The sequence below is a fragment of the Taudactylus pleione genome, unplaced genomic scaffold (assembly GCF_031769625.1).
Source record: "Taudactylus pleione unplaced genomic scaffold, aTauple2 ptg000201l, whole genome shotgun sequence".
Taxonomy (NCBI): domain Eukaryota; kingdom Metazoa; phylum Chordata; class Amphibia; order Anura; family Myobatrachidae; genus Taudactylus; species Taudactylus pleione.
Window position 1 is genome coordinate 9,296,899 of NW_028284603.1, and position 22,876 is coordinate 9,319,774.

The window sequence follows — 22,876 nt, forward strand, 5'->3', positions numbered from 1 at the left end:
GTACTGATCCGGGGATGCTGGTGGGCATCTGGGGTCACAGCTAGCGGTGACCCCAGATGTTCCGGACCATGGCCGGATTCAAGGGGGACAGAGGTAAGCAGCGGGGTCCCGCGGTGGGTCCCCGCTGATCACATGGTCCTAAGTCCCCAGGCAGGGGGCTCCCTGGGGACTGGCTGCAGCGTGGAGCCAGGCGACCAACCTGCGCTTCCACTACCCCCTGGGACAGCGGACCGCAGCAGAGCGGTAGCGCTGCGGCGTCCCAGGGGTTAAATGCATGCCAGGGGAGCGCGCCTTCCCTGTCTCACAGCCGGCGCCTCCCCCGCTGCACACAGCCCTCTCTGCACTGTGCTGACTGGTCCTGTGTCAGCGCTCCTCCCCCAGGCCAGCTTCTCTCTGCTCCTCGGCGGCCATCTTCTCTGCAACGCATGGTGAATGCTGCTGGAAGTCTGGAAGGAAGCATCGTGGTCTGGGTCCCCCCGCATACCTCTCCTACGCTGTGGCTCAGGTCTGTGTATGCAGCGCTGTGTCCTACCAGGCCCTGTGTCTGTGTAGTTGAGTGATCAGCGCTGTTAGTGCAGGAATTGTTATTTCTCTGCATTGTATGTGACTGTGCTAGCGCTGCCTGTAACTATTCTTCTCTAAACTGTCAGCTTTATTACTGTCCCTGTTCTTTCTGCTAAAGCCCTTGCGGTGCGGTGCTGCAGGGTGGTCTCTCGCCTATTTAATACTTAATTGGTGAGAGAGGTCACATACGTGGTGCCATCATGTCTGAAAGTGATTTTCCCCTCCGGCTACAGTGTACCACGTGCAAAGTACCGTTAGCGGAGGGGGAGGGTAGCGCGGAGGGCCTTTGCCGGCAGTGTTGTCCATGGCGCGGCCTATTACGGTTACAGCACCGGTACAGGAGCCGCCCTGGGCTTGTTTCGCTCAGGCGTTAACAGCTTTAGTGGGCCAGTTAGCTCCGCAGCCCGCGTTTACTCCGATGGGTTTGTCCCAGCAGTCTGTGGTGTCGTCACCCATGCAGGGGTTCCCACGACAATTGGTGGTACCCCACAGTCTCCCTATTTCCCTGCTCCCGGGTTCTCAGGAGCCAGCGTGGGTTAACTCCCTGACGAGTTCTTTACAGCACTTGTCGGATGTATTGCAAGGGGAGTCTGTGATGCGGCCTCATAAAAGGCCGGTGGCGTCTCTGTCCGCTCCTTATGAGGATGACGAAGGGACGTCTGATGATGGGGAGATTCTGGATCCTTACGATCAGGAACCTTTCCATACTAAGGACGCTGATGCTAAGTCCAAAGTATATATTCCTGGACTTATTCGGGCGGTCCGCACAGCCTTGGTGATTGAGGACGAAGTTCCCCCAGCGGCTAAATCTAAGTATGCCTTTTTCAAAGATGTGAAGGGCGATGCCACAGTCTTTCCTCTTTCGGGTCAGTTGGTGGACCATTTAGAGGAGGCGTGGAAACAACCTGGCAAAAGATACCAGCCGCAGAGACGCCTGGCGGTGGCTTATCCGTTCGCGGATAATTATTTTGCTAAGTGTGAATCCCCTCCACAGGTGGATTCTCACGTGACCCGTCTTGTCCGTAGTGCCACATTGCCGATGCCATCCATGTCCTCCCTTAAGGATGCTACGGACCGCAAGGTAGAAATCTGCCTGAAGTCCGCTTATTCCCTTGCAGGGGGGGCAGCACGGCCGGCTATGGCCATTTGCTGGGTTGCCAGAGCGATGGAGCGCTGGGCGGATTCATTAGAGGCTTCTTTTGAATCCGACTGTCCGGCCGAACAAGCGGAGTTGATTGGCAATCTCCGTGATTCGGCCACCTACATCAACGAGGCGGCTCTAGACATTAGTACTCTGGTGTCTAGAATTTCTTCAGCAGCGGTAGCTGCTCGTCGCACCTTGTGGCTGCGATCCTGGAAGGCGGACGCAGATCCAAGAAAGGTCTGGAAGCGTTGCCGTTTACCGGAGAAGTTCTCTTCGGTCCGGATCTGGATAAGATTGTGGCCACGCTGGCGGCAGCCAAATCTGCTTGTCTCCCGTCGGCCGCTGCTCCTTCTGGTTCTGGACCATCGTCCTTTCGGTCATCTAGGGCCCAGGGCAGGCCCAAACCACAGTCGTTTCCTCGACAGGCTGGCCCTAAGAAATCGGGCAAGCCCCGGAAACAGGCATGGAGTACCAGACGTCCGGCCCCCAAGCTAGATGACAAGCCTGCGGCCTGACGGTCCGGGTCTCCCCTTGGGGGATCCCAGGGTGGGAGGCCGCCTGCTGCAGTTCTCCCGGTGTTGGTCGTTCACTACGACAGACACTTGGGTTCTGGAGGTGGTCTCTCACGGGTACGCCCTCTCCTTCCGGCACAGACCCCCGGCTCGATTCTTCACCACGGGTCTACCATCAGACCGGAACAAGGCTACGGAGCTGCGGAAGGTATTGCACACTATGCTCCAGGCTGGAGTTATAGTGCCTGTTCCATTCTCCCAGAGGGGCCAGGGTTTCTATTCAAATCTATTTTTGGTACAGAAACCCAATGGGTCATATCGTCCGATTCTCAACCTCAAAGCACTCAACAAGTCTTTGCGGGTCCCGAAGTTTCGGATGGAGACCCTACGGTCCATCATTCTGGCGCTGGAACCTGGGGACTACATGGTGTCATTGGACATACAGGACGCTATGGCGGTCATGGCGGCTTCTCTGCGGCTGCAAGGAGTCCGCATGTTGCCGTACTTGGACGACCTGTTATTGGTGGCAGGATCTCCAGAGCTCCTGTTACACCACTTGGACCTGACCATTGCACTGCTGCAACGGCACGGCTGGCTAATTAACTGGCAGAAGTCCACTCTAATCCCGTCTCGGAGGATTCTGCATCTTGGAGCCTTATTGGACTCGGGACAGCAAAGGATCTTCGTGACGGAGGACAAGATCTCTGCTTTACAGTCAAGGGTGCGCAGTTGTCTGCACAGCCGCCGGGTGTCCTTACACTCGGCGATGAGGTTACTGGGCTCCATGGTGTCGGTGTTCGACATGGTGGAATACGCCCAGTTTCACTCTAGACCTCTGCAGCACCTGATCCTGTCCAAGTGGAACGGGCTGCCTCAGTCTCTGAAGTTCCAGACGATTGTGCTCACCCCGGAGGTTCGCCTGTCCCTTGCGTGGTGGTTAAAGATGACCCACCTCAACAAGGGACGTCCGTTCTGGGTTCCAAATTGGGTCCTGTTGACAACGGACGCCAGTCTTCGAGGCTGGGGAGCAGTTTCGGGTCCACACTTGTTCCAGGGCAGGTGGACACCGACAGAAGCGGAGCTTCCAATAAATATCTTGGAACTCCGTGCGGTCTTCAATGCTCTCCTGCAGGCACAGCGGTTTCTCCAGGGTCACCCGGTGCAGGTCCAGTCGGACAATGCTACCACCGTGGCCTACATAAACAGGCAAGGAGGAACTCGCAGTCGGGCGGCTCTCGTAGAGGTCTCTCGGATCCTGGTTTGGGCGGAGCGCAATCTTCCGGCCATATCAGCGGTCTTCATCCCGGGAGTGCTAAATTGGGAGGCGGACTTTCTAAGTCGCCAGGACGTTCATCCAGGGGAATGGTCCCTGCACCCGGACGTTTTTCAACTACTGGTGGACAGGTGGGGTCTTCCAGAAATCGACCTCATGGCGTCCCGGCACAACAACAAGTTGCCGGTGTACGGGTCTCGCACAAGAGACGAAGGGGCGTCTCTGGTGGATGCTCTGTCCGTCCGGTGGACGTTCAGGTTCGCATACCTGTTCCCTCCGGTCTCCCTTCTTCCACGGGTAATCCGGAAATTCAAACAGGAAGGAGGGACGCTCCTGTTGATAGCTCCCGCGTGGCCCAGACGGCACTGGTTCTCAGACCTTCAGGGTCTGTCCGTGGACAGTCCTCTGCGGTTGCCGCTACGACCGGACCTTCTGTCTCAGGGTCCTTGTCTTCACCCGGACCTGACTCGGCTGTCTTTGGCGGCGTGGCTGTTGAGACGGCCATGCTGAGGTCCTGGGGGTTTGCCAGCTCTATGCTGTGTACCATGTTACGAGCTCGGAAACCGTCTTCCGCGAGGATATACCATCGCGTGTGGCATACGTTCTTCCAGTGGTGTCGACCGAGAGGTTATGCACCGCGGGAGTTTCGTCTGTCTCGGATTCTCGCCTTCCTGCAAGCGGGACTAGATCATGGGCTTCGCCTTGCTTCTTTGAAGGTACAGGTTTCGGCCCTATCTGTCTGGTTTCACCGTAGGATTGCTACAATCCCGGATGTGCGCACCTTTATGCAAGGTGTTCTCCGTATTCAGCCGCCCTTTGTTCCACCTGTGGCGCCTTGGGATTTGGCTGTGGTCCTGAGGACTCTCCAAGGACCGCCGTTTGAACCACTGGGCTCAGTGGATATTAAATGGCTAACAGCTAAGACTGTTTTCCTTCTGGCCGTTGCTTCAGCCAGACGTGTTTCTGAGTTAGGGGCTCTTTCTTGTAGACCCCCTTTCTTGGTTTTTTTCATGGGAACAGGGCAGTGCTCCGCACTCGGCCCGAGTTTCTCCCCAAAGTTGTTTCCCAGTTTCAGGTTAACGAGGAAATAGTTGTTCCGGCCTTTAACTCACCGGGTCTTTCCGTGGGTGAGGCCTCTTTGGATGTTGTGCGGGCCTTAAGGACTTATGTGGACCGCACTTCTTTGTTTAGGAAGTCGGACGCTTTGTTGTCCTCTATGGCTTCTGTAAAAAGGGTTGGCCTGCTTCAAAGCAAACTTTGGCAGCCTGGATCCGTATGGCTATTTCTGAAGCTTATCTTCATGAAGGCCTACCGGTCCCTCCTTCTCTGAAGGCTCATTCCACTAGGTCTGTGGGTCCTTCGTGGGCAGCTTGACGTGGTGCCTCGGCAGTTCAGATCTGCAAGGCTGCTACGTGGTCTTCTGTCCATACCTTCGTGAGGTATTACAGGTTTGACACCTTCGCCTCTCAGGATGCTTCCTTCGGGCGGCGGATTCTCCTTTCTGCACAGGAGCGTCCCCACCCTTAAAGGATACTGCTTTGGGACATCCCCAAGGTATCCTGTGGATACCCTATGGACCCTGAAGTAGAAAATATGAGATATGGTAAGAACTTACCCTTGTTATCTCTATTTCTACGAAGTCCATAGGGTTCCACAGGACTCCCGCCCTGTCGCACCTGTGCTGCAGATGGGCTTTGCTCTGGTCACCGGTTTTCCGTCTCCCTCTGGTGAGAATGTGATTCTTGTATGTGTCCAGATCTTTGTTCTCTCTCTTCCTTCTCCTCCTCCGGCCTATGGCTTGGTAACTAACTGAGGTGCCTTGGCCTGGGGGCGGGGTATAGGAGGGGGACCTAGTGCATCCTGGGAGGCTGAAAGCTTAACTCTTTGGTGCCCTGCGACTGACGTCACACCTATACCCCAAGGTATCCTGTGGAACCCTATGGACTTCGTAGAAATAGAGATAACAAGGGTAAGTTCTTACCATATCTCATATTTTTGTGCATTTGGGTAACCTGGCTTTACCTTGAACACATTCCGGGCTAGCAATGTCATGTCTCTGCATTCCTGTAACACCAGGCTTCTCTAGTCCTGGAATGTTATGATTGTATTGTTTGCACTCTAGGTACGGAAAATCCTGGATTTAAGGCATGAAACAACTGCTTGCATTAGTGTTTCTGTAATCTAGAGTTAATTAACCCAAAGGGCCAGTGTTGTACTTGTAGTTCCTGCTGAAAAATATTTATTTATTTTTTCCTCCCAGCACTTGCCCTCAAGAATTCCAGCCTTTTATGTGCAACCTATATTAACCAGTAAGCTTCATAAGGGAAGGCTCAGTACATTATCTGACCTGCCCTGCCATACCTGTTCATCTCTCAGCCTCTGCACTACCAGCATATACAGTTGAACATGGGAAAACTCTGCACCAGTACAAGCTCCTCCACCACTCCTCTCATTGTAGAATAAAGCTCCAGCAGAACGCACAAGCTCCTCCACCACTCCTCTCATTGTAGAATAAAGCTCCAGCAGAACGCACAAGCTCCTCCACCACTCCTCTCATTGTAGAATAAAGCTCCAGCAGAACGCACAAGCTCCTCCACCACTCCTCTCATTGTAGAATAAAGCTCCAGCAGAACGCACAAGCTCCTCCACCACTCCTCTCATTGTAGAATAAAGCTCCAGCAGAACGCACAAGCTTCGCACAAGCTTCTACTTCAGGTCCATATGCAGATTTTTTTTTTCTTCTGAATCTGCTAAATGCAAAATCCGTACAATCACTGATATCTGCATTCTTAGGTTTAGAAAAATGGGTACTTGTGTACTTTTACGTACACAAGTACCGAAAGTTGTCCCCTCGCGGGCTCGCCACGCTGGGGGCTCGCTACCCTCGCCACAAGGTTATATTCCCCCTCTATGCCCACTTAGAAGGTTGGGAATGACGCTGGACACTAGGAATGACACTGGCTGACGTCAGGGTCCTCTCCGTGAAGGGGATTTAGACATTACCATGATTGATAACGAGTGTAGCACACTTGTGTACTTTATGGACTCATTACAGAGAGAACCCAAGTACCAAAAAATGATGCCCCATTGAAATTAATGAGAAAAGTTTGTCCCTTATTTGTTATTGCTGCCCTTATATTTAAAGTTGGGACTATAAATACTCTTTTTTTTTTTTTTTTTTTTTCCCCCAAATGGGGGAGGAAACCTAAAAGTTCACCTTTCAAGGTCGGACATGGGGAGGAGTGGGACTTGCTATTGCGCTGTGATGAGATTACATCATTAAGGCCCAGTCCTTCCAGGCGAGAAATGTTTAAAAGGCCAGAAATAGGGGAGGGAGCACTCGTGCCCGATCTTCCTCCACCCTTATACCCTTGTTTATCAAACAATGTAGTAGTTGTCTGGTCTTCACCCTAAACAGTAGCTATCAGTCAGAGATGAGTAGATTGATTTTTCCATAATAGGCTCAATATCGAGTGTATTGAAAACGCATGTCCGACGGTTCATGGATCTTACTGTACACTTTACCAGAAATAAAACCTGATTATGTACTGAAAGCAATCGAATGTTACTGCAATCCTGTTAAATGCCTGTAAAATAACTAGGTATAGGGATATAGATTCTAGTGTCAGACCAGTTTACATGTTTCTGCTAGCATTAAAAATGCATGTTTAGTATCTGGCTAGTCAAACTAGGGAGACTGCCACTAACCTGTTACATAAACACTGGGAATGCCCTGTGCTCACTCTGTGACATTGGAATTACTAGAAGGACCAAACAAGGAAATGACCCTAATCCGGAGGGCTGCATGTAATCCTGTGAGTGCTGGGTGTTGGGGTGTCTCTTATAACTATACGCCAACATATCCACACAGCTGCTTAGATCTTTTAGTATGTAATAACTGTTTTTCATTTTTGAGGGTGGTGTTTTTTGTGAATAATCAAATGTTTATGCACTATGTGCATGATTAAATTTCATGAATTGTGCCCTAATATGAAATTGGAATCTGGTATTGCAGCCTTTATGAACATGCATGGTCTTGTGTTGTAGCTGTTCTCTACTAACCTGTTTTGCAGGACTCTTGCAGTGGTTATTAATACCTAAGGCAAGTCGTCATTGTTTCTGGTACTGATATAATGTAACTAGATCCCAGTTAATGTGGGTAATTCAAATAATGTCCACAAAACAGTATAGTACAAAAGTAGGTGCATACAATTGATCAGCTAGGATGTTGCAACAGTACAACATGTGCAGTAACCCGTACCAATCAATCTGCTATCAACTTTGGCCAGTTTAATGCAAGTGCAGCTAATAAGTCTGATTATTTCATGTAGTTGTACTTGGTGGTTAAATTAGCCCTTTTTGACCCCATCATGATGTCACCACCGGAGGTCTAGTGACATCAGGAGCAGTTTTTGATGAATTGGAGAGGTATCTAATTGAAGGCACAATTTCTATGGTGTGTCCAGTCCTTCAGAAATCCAATATAGCTGCCAGAATGTCTGTAGTTTGCGAAGGTACCACTTCACTGCAGAAGGCCAATTAACTGAGAGAGGCACGCTAAAATATTGTTACTGCATAAGTCTATGTATTCCCACCATGTTCTGACATCCTAATGCAGGAGCTGTCACAGGAATCTGCTGCAAAAGACTAATAAGCGCTGTACATCGCAGGGTCTGACCCCTATGTACCAAATTCCAAAATGCAAACTTATTGGAGGAACTTATTGACCCTGTAGGTTTTACACCATCCTCAGATGGCATAAACCACTTTCGCTGGAGAGTGGGAACAACTTTTTAGTACAAAAGGAAAATATCCCTTGCAATACAGACTTAATCACATCAGTGCCGCGATTATTAATACATAGCCCCTAAATGTCTCGGAGCTGAGTGGGTTTTGCAAACATTGCGGTCAGGACTTTTAGGGGTCAATCCAACTAGCCGCAAATGTACAGCTGCGAGTCGGCGCAGTAGCAGCCGCGCTTTACGGCTGCCTGAATTTGCTCAAAACTGATGTACAGGTGCCGTCTCGGTGCAGTAAGTGTCTGATGTCTGTGTATGAACTAACTGAGCGCTGTCTGTACATTTCAGGACCTTATGGTTGGCGACGAAGCCAGCGAGTTGCGTTCAATGCTGGAAGTGAATTACCCCATGGAAAACGGGATCGTGCGGAATTGGGATGACATGAAGCACTTGTGGGACTATACATTTGGGCCTGAAAAACTGAACATCGACACCAGAGACTGTAAAATTCTTCTAACAGAGCCCCCGATGAACCCGACCAAAAACAGAGAGAAAATAGTCGAGGTAACTTGGTCTCGTGTTGCATGAAACTAATATATCATGTTTATAATCCATGTGCAATACTGTGTACAAGATGTTGGAGCAATTCTCTTACAATTGACTTTTAAATAAGCTGCCCACAGTAGTAGTATTAACAAGGAAATAACTGCTATCGCTCTTATAGCCTTTTAACTCTTAATGGTAGAGCTACCCCTTACCCCATCTACAAGTATCATAACCCATATTAATCTATTATAGAGACTGTGGGCTCGATCCAGTTAGCTGCTATGATCTTGCGGGTGCAAGTCATCGTGGCAATGGCTGCACTTTTATGTTAATTCGGGTTGCCGTAAAGTGCTCTCAGCTACATAGGGCTCCGAGCAAAATTATGCGAATTCGGGGTCGGCGGGGGCTGCAAGGTGTGGTTGCTGGTGTTTTAATGCTGTGGCAACAGCACCTCACAGCCTTCGCAAACAATTGGATTGAGTTCTGCGTTTTAGTCCTTGTATTTTGTGTGTCTTGCACATTCGTGTATTTTCCTAGTGGCTTGCAGTATTAATTTGGACGGGATGATTTGAGCTTGCACCTTAGTACAGAGTAGAATAGTACCCTTATTTGAGTGTGGAAGTGCTTCCAACAGGTGATCTCTACATAGATTCAGATTATTGCTCAACATACCAAGGAGGAGATTAAATTTGAACCTCATGCTAATACAATGCAGATAACTTTGCTCGGTTTTTGCTTGCACCCCATGGACGTACGAGCAAAAACAAGTGAGGTTTTTTTTCTAGTAATTTTACAGTGTGCGTAACTTCACGTCTTGCCAAAACCTTGCGCTTAATTGACTCTCCAACCAAAAGTAGTTTTCTAACGGGGACATAACTGCTGCAACTAACTTTTTTTTTTTTTTAGAATTAAATAAAAAAAAAAAAATTTCAGTTCATTTTTTAGTACTGAGGCATTAATACACTACCAAGTATATTCACAATTCACCTGTATCTAATAAGTAGGTGGCGATATGGCCGTCATACACAACCTGTGCGTGTGTATATAATAGAAGTTCTCTTTAATATCAGAACTTTATGTCTGTTTTCAGTAATATACCAAAGTAAAAGGTAACATATTTCGGTTAATAATTCAAGTATTTAAAAAAAATAAGATGTGTTAATAAAACATACTGAAATGTTTTTATTTCATTGTCAAAAATTCCTCTTGCATTAAAAGAAATGGCTAAATAACTAATTGGCGATTTATACCTTTTTATATCATTGGGCTGAATTCAATTCAGTGCGATGTTGAATAGCTGCGGGAGGGAGCTCCCGCGGCTATTCACTTCAATGCGCTGTTTGTCTGGTCGGGAAGCAGGTAAGTCTGAGAATGCCGGTTCATTCGACTTAACCTGGGTGTTTAGGCGCGGTGACCAACATTCTCCAACTAAAGTGCCGGGCACGCGTCTGTTAGCGCCGCACTAAGCCGGCAAACAGCTGCGCGCCCAGCAGTTTTGTCAGATTTCTCCTTGCATCCCCAGGGGGGGGGGTGAGAAGAAATCCTTTAGCCGCCCAAACAGTGCAGGGTATTGAATATCTGCGGGAGCCCCCTTCCGCAGCTATTCAACATCACACTGAATTGAATTTGGCCCATTGACTTAAAACATTTCCTGTATGGTTTGTCCTCAGATGTTCTATTCATACATGTATCTTTTTAAGAACATTGTCAGTAGAGTGTCATGACCATAATGTAAAACTACTTTTTTATGCTGAATATTATATGGCCTCATATTTTTTTATTTTGTTTACAGGTTATGTTTGAGACGTACCAGTTTTCAGGTGTTTATGTTGCCATCCAGGCTGTTCTTACATTGTATGCACAAGGTGGGTGAGCAGCGCTCCTACTATCTGACACTAAATAATACTTCTGGAACAAGACATGTTTATGCTTGCTCAAAAATGTCCAGCATTTTATCTATCCTTTGACCTTTGAAATTTGCATGTCCAAAAAGGAGGAGGAACAGTAGACAGTAGTCTAAATTATTGTATCTCAGATAGCTTGCAGTCACCTAGGTAACAAACTAAAACACCTCTCAGAGGTGTTTAGTCATTGCAAACAGATTTTTTTTTTCTTCTCTTTGGTAGACTAGATCTTTAATTTTGTATTTAAAATATATTCTTAAAATATACAAATACAAACTACTGTTACTGTGTGTGTGTGTGTGTGTGTTTGTGTATGGAGAAAATATATCGGGTTGTATCCAATTAGCCGCGAAAACGTTAACTTTTTGCACTGTTCGCCTGAATGTGTCACTTTTTGGGTCTATTGCGGGTGGCGGGATTCGCGCAATCCTATTGTAAAAGACTCGAAGCAGCATTCGCCTGAAAATAGTTCTTGGCATTAGCGGCGGAAAGTGCAGGTGAAAATGGTGAAATCTGACCCAAGTCCCCACATTTTTCGCCAAAAATGGGGATTTTTCCCAAATTATCACCTGCTCCGAGATGGTGAAAACTATTTGCAGCTGTTGCCTATGGAGAATTCGCACCAGCGAAAAGCCGCTGCTAATAGGATTGCACAATATGCAATTTTGGTGAAAAGTTTACACAAGTGAAGACTTTTTGCACATTCACGGCCCATAATCTCCTAACATGTTAATGGCTGCAGCAGCGACACATTATGAAGAGTAAACATGAAATACTGTAGATTAGGGTTTATCACCTATAAACCACTTGTAGGCAATAAACGTAGTTTTCTGTCTTTCGGATATGCGTTGTATTGTCACATTGTCACTGGTGTACATGGGAGCATGACTGTGTATAATTGCTTCCCATCCTACGCAGTTAACTAATTCTTTTCAAGAAATAAGCGTGCAGGGAACCTCATGTTTCCACGGCAACTGCCATCTATTCCAGGACCCACTGATGGAATGTTATTACATTTTTAGTCACACAGTGTACAGCATATATCCCATTTGGTTAGGCAGCGTGATAGAGGAGCCTGACCCTTTATAATGTCATGTCTCTGCAGTGTAATGTCATTTTATGTCCGATACACATGTTACTAATGAGCCAGGCATTTTTTTTATTTCTGTTTATAAATGTGTGTAAAATAAAATTTTTTAATAAACTGTGTATATGATGTAGGGAACATTTATTATTATCCTGTTTTGCTTGTCTTGTTCCTGTTAATCCTGCATGTCCTGTTAGTGTATTACCCAGCTGCCTGTGCAGTAATGTGCACACTTCTGTATTGTTTGACTTTTCCATATGTTTGCAGTTTACAAAATAGTTTTCTTTATTCAAGCAGCAAACACAATGTTGAGTAATGCATAACCAAGTAATGTGTATATACCTTGCCAAGGCTTAATGCATAATCTTCTTACTGTTCCTTTTTATAAACCCGTCTCTGCTCAGGTTTGTTGACTGGCGTTGTGGTGGACTCTGGTGATGGGGTCACTCATATTTGCCCAGTTTACGAGGGTTTCTCTCTGCCTCACCTCACCAGAAGACTGGATATCGCTGGCAGGGATATCACCCGCTATCTTATCAAGGTAAAAACTACAATTGCACTCAGCTCACAATAAATTCTTGTTCTTATAACTTGTTATGGGGTGGTTTTCTTTTTTTTCTTTTTTGCTAACATTGTTCTCCTAGGATTGTCACTTGCAGAAAATAAGGGACCCATAATCTGCAATCATTTAGGGCGATATTGCGGTTTTCAGATGATTGTGTAAAAAACAAAAAATTGGCAACGTATGGCGTTCACCAATCGCCAATTCTGACCAAGAAGTCCCAACATGTTATATTTTGCCGACCAATTGGGGCTGTAGATTGCCAGTGTATGACACAACAATGAGACGTTTTGCAGACTGTTACTAGTAAAATGATGAGCCGTTTTTGGGGGGGGGGGGAGGCGCGCGGCGCAGCGCAGAATGTGGTTTTTTTTTTTTGTGTTTGCTGATGTATCGGCCTCATTCCACACCGGTAGAAGGCTGCCTTTCAGAATGGCTGCAACCAGTTACACAAATGCTCGGGTGAAATGTCCTGGCCCCTTTGCCTTCTACAGACAGTGGTGCGTTGGAAACCGCTTATATATAATGGACACTTCATGTAATCAGTGTTCGAATGGCTGCCTGCTGGAAAAATGTACAATTGATGAAGCAAACGTCAGACTCTTTGACAATATGTGCGTCTCATTAGCCTCACTGACGCAACAACAGTACAATGCACGGGTACACTGGCTACTGACGCAGCATTTCATGTAGCTCCTGTGTGCCACTCTGACGCTAATCTGGGTAAAAAGGCAGAAGACACAGGTGTTGTATTACACCCGCGTCACATATTATTATGCAACTTTATAGCAATTCCTTTCCCAACAAAAGTACTAGTCCTAGTGCACAGTACGTATCTTTGTATGTGACAGCGATGCAGATAAGATACAGGCTTCAGGAACAATGTGCGGAGGTTGCTACCCTTGGCGGAGTTTCTACGTCACACCAAGCGTCTGGCGCAGTATGGCTCTAGGTGATTGAGAACATACGTGTTAGACATTTGTGCATTTAACTTCAACCAGCCACATGTCCAGTCCATCAGGAACGTGTGTGATATGCATCGCAGTCATTAATATTTACTCACTAATGTGTCATCCATTTTCCTGACCGCTTTTGTGGTGTTGGCTTAAAATATGTCTTTGACTATGGTTGAAGTAAATAGTTCTCCTGTGCCACAGTTTATGGGATTAGGAGTAATTTATCCATGAATTAATGCTGTATTCCATACTAGGTGCAATGGATGTGCTGGTGCTTTGGGAACAACGCATTTCCTATAGCCACTCCTGTGATTCTTCTTATATCTAGTACAGCTTAAAAATTAAATTACATTTTCTGGTCAAGAGCAACATTTTTGCTATAGTTAACTGTTGTTTCATTAGTGTTGCTTTGAGGAAGTAATGTACCAGTATAATTACCCTTACAACAGTCACCGAGCGTTGCCAACTCATCCGCTTACGGCTGTAAGCGGATGAGTTGGCAACGACTGTACCTTTGTGATCACACATATAGAGCAGCACAGTAGGGTTATTGTTACTGTCGCTGGGGGGACCTCCAAGCATAGCGGCACCAAAATCCAAATAGCAGGCAAATTCACGGGATACCTTCAGTTTGCTCAAAATAATCATTCCACTTTTTATGAAACTAATTTTAATCTTGCCGCACATCAAAAAGAAATTTGATATTACAAATTAGAAACCAGGCCCCCTGGGTAATTTATTGCTTACAAAGAACTGACACTATTTTAAGACTTTTTTTTTTTTTTTTTTTACATTTTATAAAAGCTTTTCTGCTTCAAAATCTACTTTTAAATGATCTGTATTTCCGAAAGTATATGTAATATCCTGATATACACCTACAGTACATATACATTCTATAGAGTAATACCTGATGAGTTGAATAAGCAGATTGCATTTGATAGGCTCAAGGGCCAAATCCACATTTGCTTTTAAATGAACATTTAAATATCTATATAGTGCGTTTATTATGAAGGTGCTGTGATGTTCTGTAGTGTGAAGGTTAATGTAATTCGCACTTCACTGGGTATTTATACTAAGCGCACTCCCAATTCCCACATCATTCATACAGAATTGACCAAGTTTTAGGTATTACAGCAGTGTCATGTTCACACATTGTGTGACCTATGTGAAATGCAAGGAAGAGTGGGGAAATCATCCTGAAGTGGATATAAGATAGCAGGACAGTGTAGAGGGCTGCTAGTGACCATAAGCAAAGTATTGGAGGCTGTTATATGGTGGTAAATGGTAGATTTTGATAACCTTTATAAATGACGGCAAAATGACATTCAGCAGTTGTAGTTCAGAAAATAAGTGTCTAGACCAGGCCTGGCTAACCTGTGGCTCTCCAGCTGTTGTGAAACTACAAATCCCAGCATGCCCTGCCACAGTTTTGTTATTTGGGAATGCTAAAACAGGCAGGGCATGCTAGGATGTGTAGTTTTACAACAGCTGTAGAGCCACAGGCCTGGTCTAGAGTATCTTGGGGGTAGATTAAAGTGTCCCTATACTGATTTTAAAGTGTGTGTATACAAGTTTGTAAAAAATGCTTGAAACTCCCATCTGCAAGTTCAAATACGCCTTTCCCATCAATACAACACACCTCACATTGTTTACACGCCAGCGTGTATTGTTCAAAAAGTTTTCTGCAATTTACAGAAAATGACATAAGAAATTTACACATTTTACATTTTAAAAACCTAAATACATTTGTATTCATTGGGAGAGATATCCCAGGGGGACTGCACTGTCATTTTTTACATTTTTTTTTTTTTTTTTTTTACACAAAGTAAGGATTATTGCCTATTCTTTGCCTTTTTCAGAAGGTGCAAATTGAAAGTTGCGTTAACTCCCATTGAAACACGATAATGTGGATTTTTGCGCAACTTAGTTCGTGTGTAATGGAATCTACCCCTAAATAACTTTCCTTTTATTCATTGACATTTTACAGATGTTTCTACAACTTCTGAGATAATCCTTCAGGTATATTGCGCTGATGTTCCACAATACAATCCGTAAGAAAAAGGAAGCACACCAGGAAGAGCAGCACAGGAACATACATTCTCTAACGCGTACAGCTAGATTGCAGCACAGGAACATACACTGAGAGCTTACATTCTCTAACGCGTACAGCTAGATTGCAGCACAGGAACATACACTTGAGAGCTTACATTCTCTAACGCGTACAGCTAGATTGCAGCACAGGAACATACACTGAGGCCTTACATTCTCTAACGCATACAGCTAGATTGCAGCACAGGAACATACACTGAGGCCTTACATTCTCTAACGCGTACAGCTAGATTGCAGCACAGGAACATACACTGAGAGCTTACATTCTCTAACGCGTACAGCTAGATTGCAGCACAGGAACATACACTGAGGCCTTACATTCTCTAACGCGTACAGCTAGATTGCAGCACAGGAACATACACTGAAAGCTTACATTCTCTAACGTGTACAGCTAGATTGCAGCACAGGAACATACACTGAGAGTTTACATTCTCTAACGTGTACAGCTAGATTGCAGCACAGGAACATACACTGAGGCCTTACATTCTCTAACGTGTTCAGCTAGATTGCAGCACAGGAACATACACTGAGGCCTTACATTCTCTAACGTGTACAGCTAGATTGCAGCACAGGCTCCTCCCCCTCCTGTCTGTCTTCTCGCAGGGCTGAGGGGAGGAGCTGGCTCTTCTATGCACTCCACTGGTTCTGCAGTGTTGACCAGTCAGAAGCTGTTATTTCCCCCCCACCGCCACCAATGAGCACATCTTTCAGCCAGGTCTGTGAGAAGAATAGAGGCACTGCAGGAAAAGCCTCCTACAGCAAGCGTTAGAGTAGGTTGTAGTGCAGTTCTTAATAAAGTTGCAGGTAAAGAATCAAGACCAGGTGATACAAAGAGCCAAAAAAAAACAAATCCACATGGATGAAGATAATTGTCTTCCGCACACTAGGCTCACATGCACACGTCACACACATCATAATGCAGGGCAGCCTAGCAGACTGTATTGCTGCTAGAATTAACCTACTGGTATTGGCTCAAGTTTAAAGAGGGAAAAATTATATAATATCTGTTACACAAGCACAAACTGATTTTAAGCATACATACATGTGATACACCCATAAATATATTGTTAATTATAATGATACATTTTCACAGTGGACAGGTTCATGAGACCTTCAACAATATATATGGATAAAGGCAACTGATTCCTTGGACAATTTTCTTATTAACCTGCAACATCGTAGAGGAGAGCCGGACTAGCTTAGAACACGCCAGGAATTAGCTCTGTAGCACCATCTTGTGGCTACAATTTATAATAAACTTAAGCAGCACAAATAAAATGACTAATGCCTGCCCGACAGTTACTTTAGGAACATTTGTATTCTAAGTGCTAGTAGTTTAGAGTTTAATATTAAACTAGGTAAAATAAGCACTGGTTGTATAATATCCGTGCCATGCCTAACTGTATGTAATGCTCTCTGCATTCCTTTTTTCAACCCAAAGTTATTACTTAAACCTGTACTAAAGGCTTCTTTCCTAAAGGATGACTCTGCAGCTATCAAATACTATTTCATATTCTGCAATTACATAAGAGCAGTAGTATTGCATGCAGTTGTGTATAAATAGTGGCTTTCTGCAGTACTTTGCATATAGGTAAGCTGGTCCTTATAATTGGAAGTCGGGCTGGTTACAGCATTACAGACTTAAAATGTTAAGATTACTTTTGACGTGATCAGTGTTTTGCTCATACAACTAATTAGATAACCGGGAAACGGCTATTTCTGTGACATGCTATAGTTAGAAGTCAAGTTTAGTAATACCAAGAAAGTGCTGTACAGTTACAGCAAAACAACCTACATTTTAAGAGATTGGGAAACTAGAAATGGGGGGAGGGGGATAGAATTTGACCTCTCAGATTAATTCTATTTTTTATTATATACAGGACTGTGAGCTCTTGCGTGCAGGGTCCTTTTACCTATTTATCTGTCTGTTATTACCCAGTCTCGTTTTATTACTGAATATGCTGGCACTGCATAAGTAACTGTACATAACTAAATTTATTGAAAATCTTGTATAATTTTTTTTCTCCAGTTACTCCTATTGCGTGGATACGCTTTCAATCACTCTGCAGATTTTGAGACCGTTCGTATGATTAAGGAGAAGCTCTGCTATGTTGGGTACAATATAGAACAGGAGCAGAAATTGGCATTAGAGACCACAGTCCTCGTGGAATCCTACACAGTGAGTATCCCAACGCTGATGATACCCTCTCCTGTTTCTCTGCTTTGGTGCCTAACGCCATATTGCCAAAACAATGGGAGAAGTACACAAGTTCAGAGGATAGCTGCACTTAAAACTTGGCGGGTGGGGAGTGGAATGGTTTTATAGAGACAGTTGTTGTGTTTTGGTGTGTGGGGTTTTGTATTTTCACGTGATTAAACTATTGTGCACATTTTATATCCTGGTATTATTATCCTTTATATATATATGTATATATGTATATATATATATATATATATATATATATATATATATATATATATATATATATATATATAGCGACACAAGGGGTCTGTAGCACTTTGCAGAATACTTAACAAGTATGAACAAAACAAGTAAAATGTGTCTTACAGTATAGATCATTGCAGGACATAGACAAGGTGTATAAACATTGCTGCAGTGGTGGTCCTTACACCCACATGAGTAGTGGGGCGGCCAATCCCAAAGGTTAGGTGCTGCTGTTGGACGTGGGAAGGAGGGGGAGGAAAAACACTTGGGCAGGAGGTCCTTGCTCGTGAGAGCGTGCAATAAGACGAGAGCTTACAATCTCACATTTTCATTGTGTAAGATTATATTAGACTAATTGCAATTTCTTCAAACTTCACATGGATGCATATGGCACAGTGTTGTAAATATTAATCTAATTTGAAGATCTCTAGGGCTATGTTTACTATAACCCATGCTGAGTCTTGCCAGCTTTGAAGGCTTGAATTGAAAGGCCAATTGTAATACATGCAAAATCATCCTGGTTCTAAACAATCTTTAGTAAATACACCCCACATACAATGAGTACGTAGTAGAGCATTTGAATGGAAGGTAATTCTGCCACGAGTATGAACCATAAACCACCGGCTAATTACGCCTGGAGGAAGAATAGGTGACGACGGAAAGGCTCACTTGTTCCTCTTTATTGCACAGCTTCCAGACGGCAGAGTTATCAAAGTAGGTGGGGAGCGTTTTGAAGCGCCAGAAGCCCTGTTCCAGCCTCATCTGATCAATGTTGAAGGTGTTGGCGTTGCGGAGTTACTATTCAACACCATCCATGCAGCGGACATTGACACTCGGTGAGATTTTCTGTACTTTGTTATACGTATATATATTTTTTTCCCCTGTACTTTTCCTGCTAGTAAGACACTGCTTAGATCCTGCTTGTCTGAACATTTTATTAATCTGAAGACATTGGGTACATGGAGCAGAATATTCTACATGAAGATAGTAGGTTATTAGAGGTCTTCATCATTGTACATTTTAGTAGTGTTTAATAATTTGTTTGCTCCTGGCTAAGGCCTTATTGTAGCCACCTCTGTACACACACACACACACACACACACACACACACACACACACACACACACACACACACACACACACACACACACACACACACACACACACACACACACACACACACACACACACACACACACACACACACACACACACTCTCTCTCTGAAATTACCTTTCTTGATATCTAGTCTATCCTAAATACTAGATACACAGGTGTGTGTGTTTTATTTTTCCCAAGACTGGGTAATACATTTTTATTAACCTCAATAGTTTTTTATTGAAAGATTTCTTTGTAGAAGGGGTACAACAAAGAAGAGGGTGGGAGAAGAATACTGATAGAACATAGTACATAAGATGTATAAGCTAAACATATGTAAGGACAAAACTTGCAGTACAGAAATAAACATTGTTAATCAATAAGGCTGTTAGTGTTTTAGTTTTACATTCTTTATAGATCACTTAATGTTTGTTTGCTCACGTTTGCAGGGCCGAGTTCTATAAGCACATTGTGCTGTCTGGTGGTTCCACCATGTACCCAGGCCTGCCATCTCGCCTGGAGAGAGAACTTAAGCAGCTCTACTTAGAACGAGTCCTAAAGGGGGATGTCGAGAAACTATCGGTAAGGACTTAAAATGTGCAGATCTGCTCTTTGTGCCTCTTTTCTAGTACATGGTGTCGGGTAATTATTAAATAGTCATTAGCTTTATGTAATCTCTCCTGATTACACTCAGAGAAACTATAACATTGTTATGTATGTATATGGAGTTACTATGTAGTAATGCAGTGACCTACAGTAATGGCTCCAGCAACCAGCCTGAGCCGTCCAGTCTTGTATTTCCCTGGCCTCTGTGGACATTATAATGTAGTTAGTGGCCCACTTAAAGGCATTGTCCATCGTAAAGTAATTCTTTAAAGCAGTGTGCCTCTGGCAGGGCATGTTGGGAGGTGTAGTTCCACAGCGGTTGGCGTGCCACAGGTTGCCTACCCCTGAATTAGAAGATGCATTAAGATATTAGTCTCAAAATTAACATGGCATATTCTATATTCCATCCCAATTCTAGCAGTTTTACCTCTGAATGATTAGTATGGAAATGTTCCTTGAATGCTACACATTCAAAATAAAAGCATATATTGTCCTTATTACTAAAACAATTTGCAGTTGTTGGAGCATTTTTCCTGCCTCTGCACAAATGTTTTTTTTTTGGTTTGATTCTGATTTTAATTTTTTTTTTTTTGCATGAGAAAAATGTTCATAAATTCACCATTTTACCACTAGAGGGAGCACGTTAATCTCTCTAATCACAATTTGTTTTTTATTTTTTTCCACCTACTATAACTTTTAAATATTTGTCAGTCTTGTTATGGGATATGGATATATGCATCTTTGTTTACTTTGAAATTAGATTTTTAGTAAAATTAAAAAAAGATTATGAGAAAACAAATGTATGGAGAGCTGGAGAGAGTTTTACTGTTTTTCAAAAGTAAATGGTTAATTACTTGGGAAACAATCTTGTCTTTGCTTTACATCAACATTTGTGTACTGAGAAACATTATGAAGGACTTTAATAATGACCAATTTTCAATGATGATAGTGTTTCTTTAGCTAGCAGTGTACATTTCCATAAGAGAGGATTACCATGTATTTTTATTTCAGGCTAGGTGTATTTTTCTAAAATTGCTATGGCGGGCTATAAAAGTATTTTACCATGTTTCCTTGGTTTGTTTCTTGAGACTTCTAGAAGGATCTATATTTCTTCACTGTTGTGAACTACCATAACAGTCACTTGACACGTGATGTAGTATGCAGAGGCTCCCGCCTAGTACCTTCTCAAGACATGCTGGGAATTGAGTCATGCTTTGGAACCTCCAGAGAGATTTTGAAAAGGAGATGCATGCTTAAAAGTTACTTGTTTTAAAGAAAAACCAAACCCTTCTATGTAGGATTGCTGCTTTCATTTCAGTTTGAAATAAGAGGCATGATGGAAATGAAACGGAGTTCTAAGCATATTGTACATAACGTAAATTTCCTCTTATTGCAGAAATTTAAGATCCGTATTGAAGATCCTCCCCGTCGTAAGCACATGGTATTCCTAGGGGGCGCAGTGTTAGCAGACATTATGAAAGACAAAGACAATTTCTGGATGACCCGACAGGAGTACCAGGAGAAGGGCGTACGTGTGTTGGAGAAGCTCGGTGTGACTGTCCGATAAACTCCCCTGCCAGCTCCCACTGCTTCTCTAAAGCTTTCCTTTTTTTTTCCTTTTATTGCCAATCTTTGAACTCATTGAGCTTACATGACTTGGAAAGGCCCAGCTGTGCCCTCTTGACCTAATAGGTCAGGTTTTGGGGAACCTCCTTTTGTCCCACTTTCCTGAGAGGTGGGCAGGGGAGGGGGGGGGAACTTTGTTTAATGTTTTGTTAATGTGGCTAAATTTCTTTAATTTGCCCATTTCTTTACAACTGCAACGCTTTAGCTACAAAGCCAATCTTCTCCAATCTCTATTCCCAGTAGGCATTTGGCTAAACACAGTAGACTTTTTGTCCCCACATAGTATGCTGCTTTACGGATGCTGGCTGCAGCCTCTTCTCACTGGGTGGTTTGGCTTTATTACTATACACAACTCTCAACTCTCTTGAAGCACTGCATCCTTATGGTGGGGAAGTTTGCACCTGATGCGGCAGTCACACACTTCCGTGGTCTTACCCCTCAATATGATAAAAGTATCTTTTTTTTTTTTTTTTTTTTATTACGCTGATAACTTAAGCTGGGAATCTGCCATTCCAGTTCTATACAACATTGTTCTATGTTTAATTTTGGCAATATTTATGGTGCAACTCCATATGTTATACTGTAAAATGGGTAGAGGTCCTACCTCCCTTCTTACTTTGCACGTGTCCAGGTGATGATGAATCAGCTGCAAATGACATTCTTACTATTCATTCCCAAGAACAAAAAATAAATAAAAAGTTACAAATATCTGTTATTTCTAAATATAGAATATTGTATCTATATATAAAAAGAACTCGTAAGTGTGTTTTTTTTTTTTTTTTTGGGTTTTCTTTAAAAAAAAATGTTTCAATTCTTCTCCTTGTTTGCTTGTGTCTTAAACCTCTCCCCCGTTCCCCTTGGGGTTGTCATCATGGCACCTGTGTGTCTATTGGAAGCACAGTGACAACGCCCATTAGCCAGTGCCAATTAGTTTCCAGTGACACAGTATAATTTATTCGATCGTTATAGCAATGCCGGGAGTGCACAGGGTAAGGCCATTTCTTAAAGTAAAATATTTGCTGTTAAGAATACCGCATCCTATATATATCTAGTAAGGTGGTAGTTTAAAAAAAAGTGTTCCTAAATCGCAAATAGTGTTACGCTTTTAAGTAGTGATGGCGTAGACAATATTTTGTTTCTGTAGTTGGTGTTTTTTTTTTTTTTTTTGCTTGCTGTAATGTGTAATCCCATCCACTCAAATATGGAATTATTCTTGCCAATGGAGTATAGAAATGGATATATTTAATGAAAAATATAAATATTTGTGCAGGCCTTGAAGGCCAGTAACCTGTTGCTAGTCAACGTCCCAACTTTATTTTACATGCTTTGCAAAATGGTTATTTTTCTCTGGTCTACAACATAGAATTCAGTTCCTTCCCAGCCATACTATGCAGATGTTTAACGCCAGGCTTCCATGATGCCGGAATTGTTTATTTAATAAACCAGTTAAAGGGAAATGTGGATGGTAAAAATCTTTCTAGCTGTTCTTTCACATTACATTTACAGCTTTTAGAAAACAGGGCCAACAATTTGCTTATACTGTGGTTTTCAGTTTTCTTTTTCTTTTTTTTTTTCTTTTTGTTTCTATGATTTTTGTCATTCAATTTAAAAGTAAATTTTTAAAATAATTTGGAATAAATTGGTCATTCTCCGAGTTACTTGTCCTCTTTTTCGAGCTCACACAACAAACATTAATGAAAATATA

General features: G+C 43.6%; 1 protein-coding gene across 2 annotated transcripts in view; it reads left to right on the forward strand.

Moving 5' to 3' along the window:
* The window catches only part of ACTR2 (actin related protein 2), a 44,757-nt gene extending 22,396 nt beyond the window's left edge, over positions 1-22,361 (forward strand). For both annotated transcript variants that reach the window (XM_088477249.1, XM_088477250.1), the window contains 7 exons: positions 8,581-8,796; positions 10,571-10,643; positions 12,174-12,310; positions 17,426-17,575; positions 18,533-18,678; positions 19,389-19,521; positions 20,942-22,361. In XM_088477249.1, coding sequence (XP_088333375.1) covers positions 8,581-8,796; positions 10,571-10,643; positions 12,174-12,310; positions 17,426-17,575; positions 18,533-18,678; positions 19,389-19,521; positions 20,942-21,112 — 1,026 coding nt within the window. In that variant the 3' untranslated portion in view covers positions 21,113-22,361. The remainder of the gene's footprint in view (positions 1-8,580; positions 8,797-10,570; positions 10,644-12,173; positions 12,311-17,425; positions 17,576-18,532; positions 18,679-19,388; positions 19,522-20,941) is intronic.
* Positions 22,362-22,876: the final 515 nt, after the last annotated feature.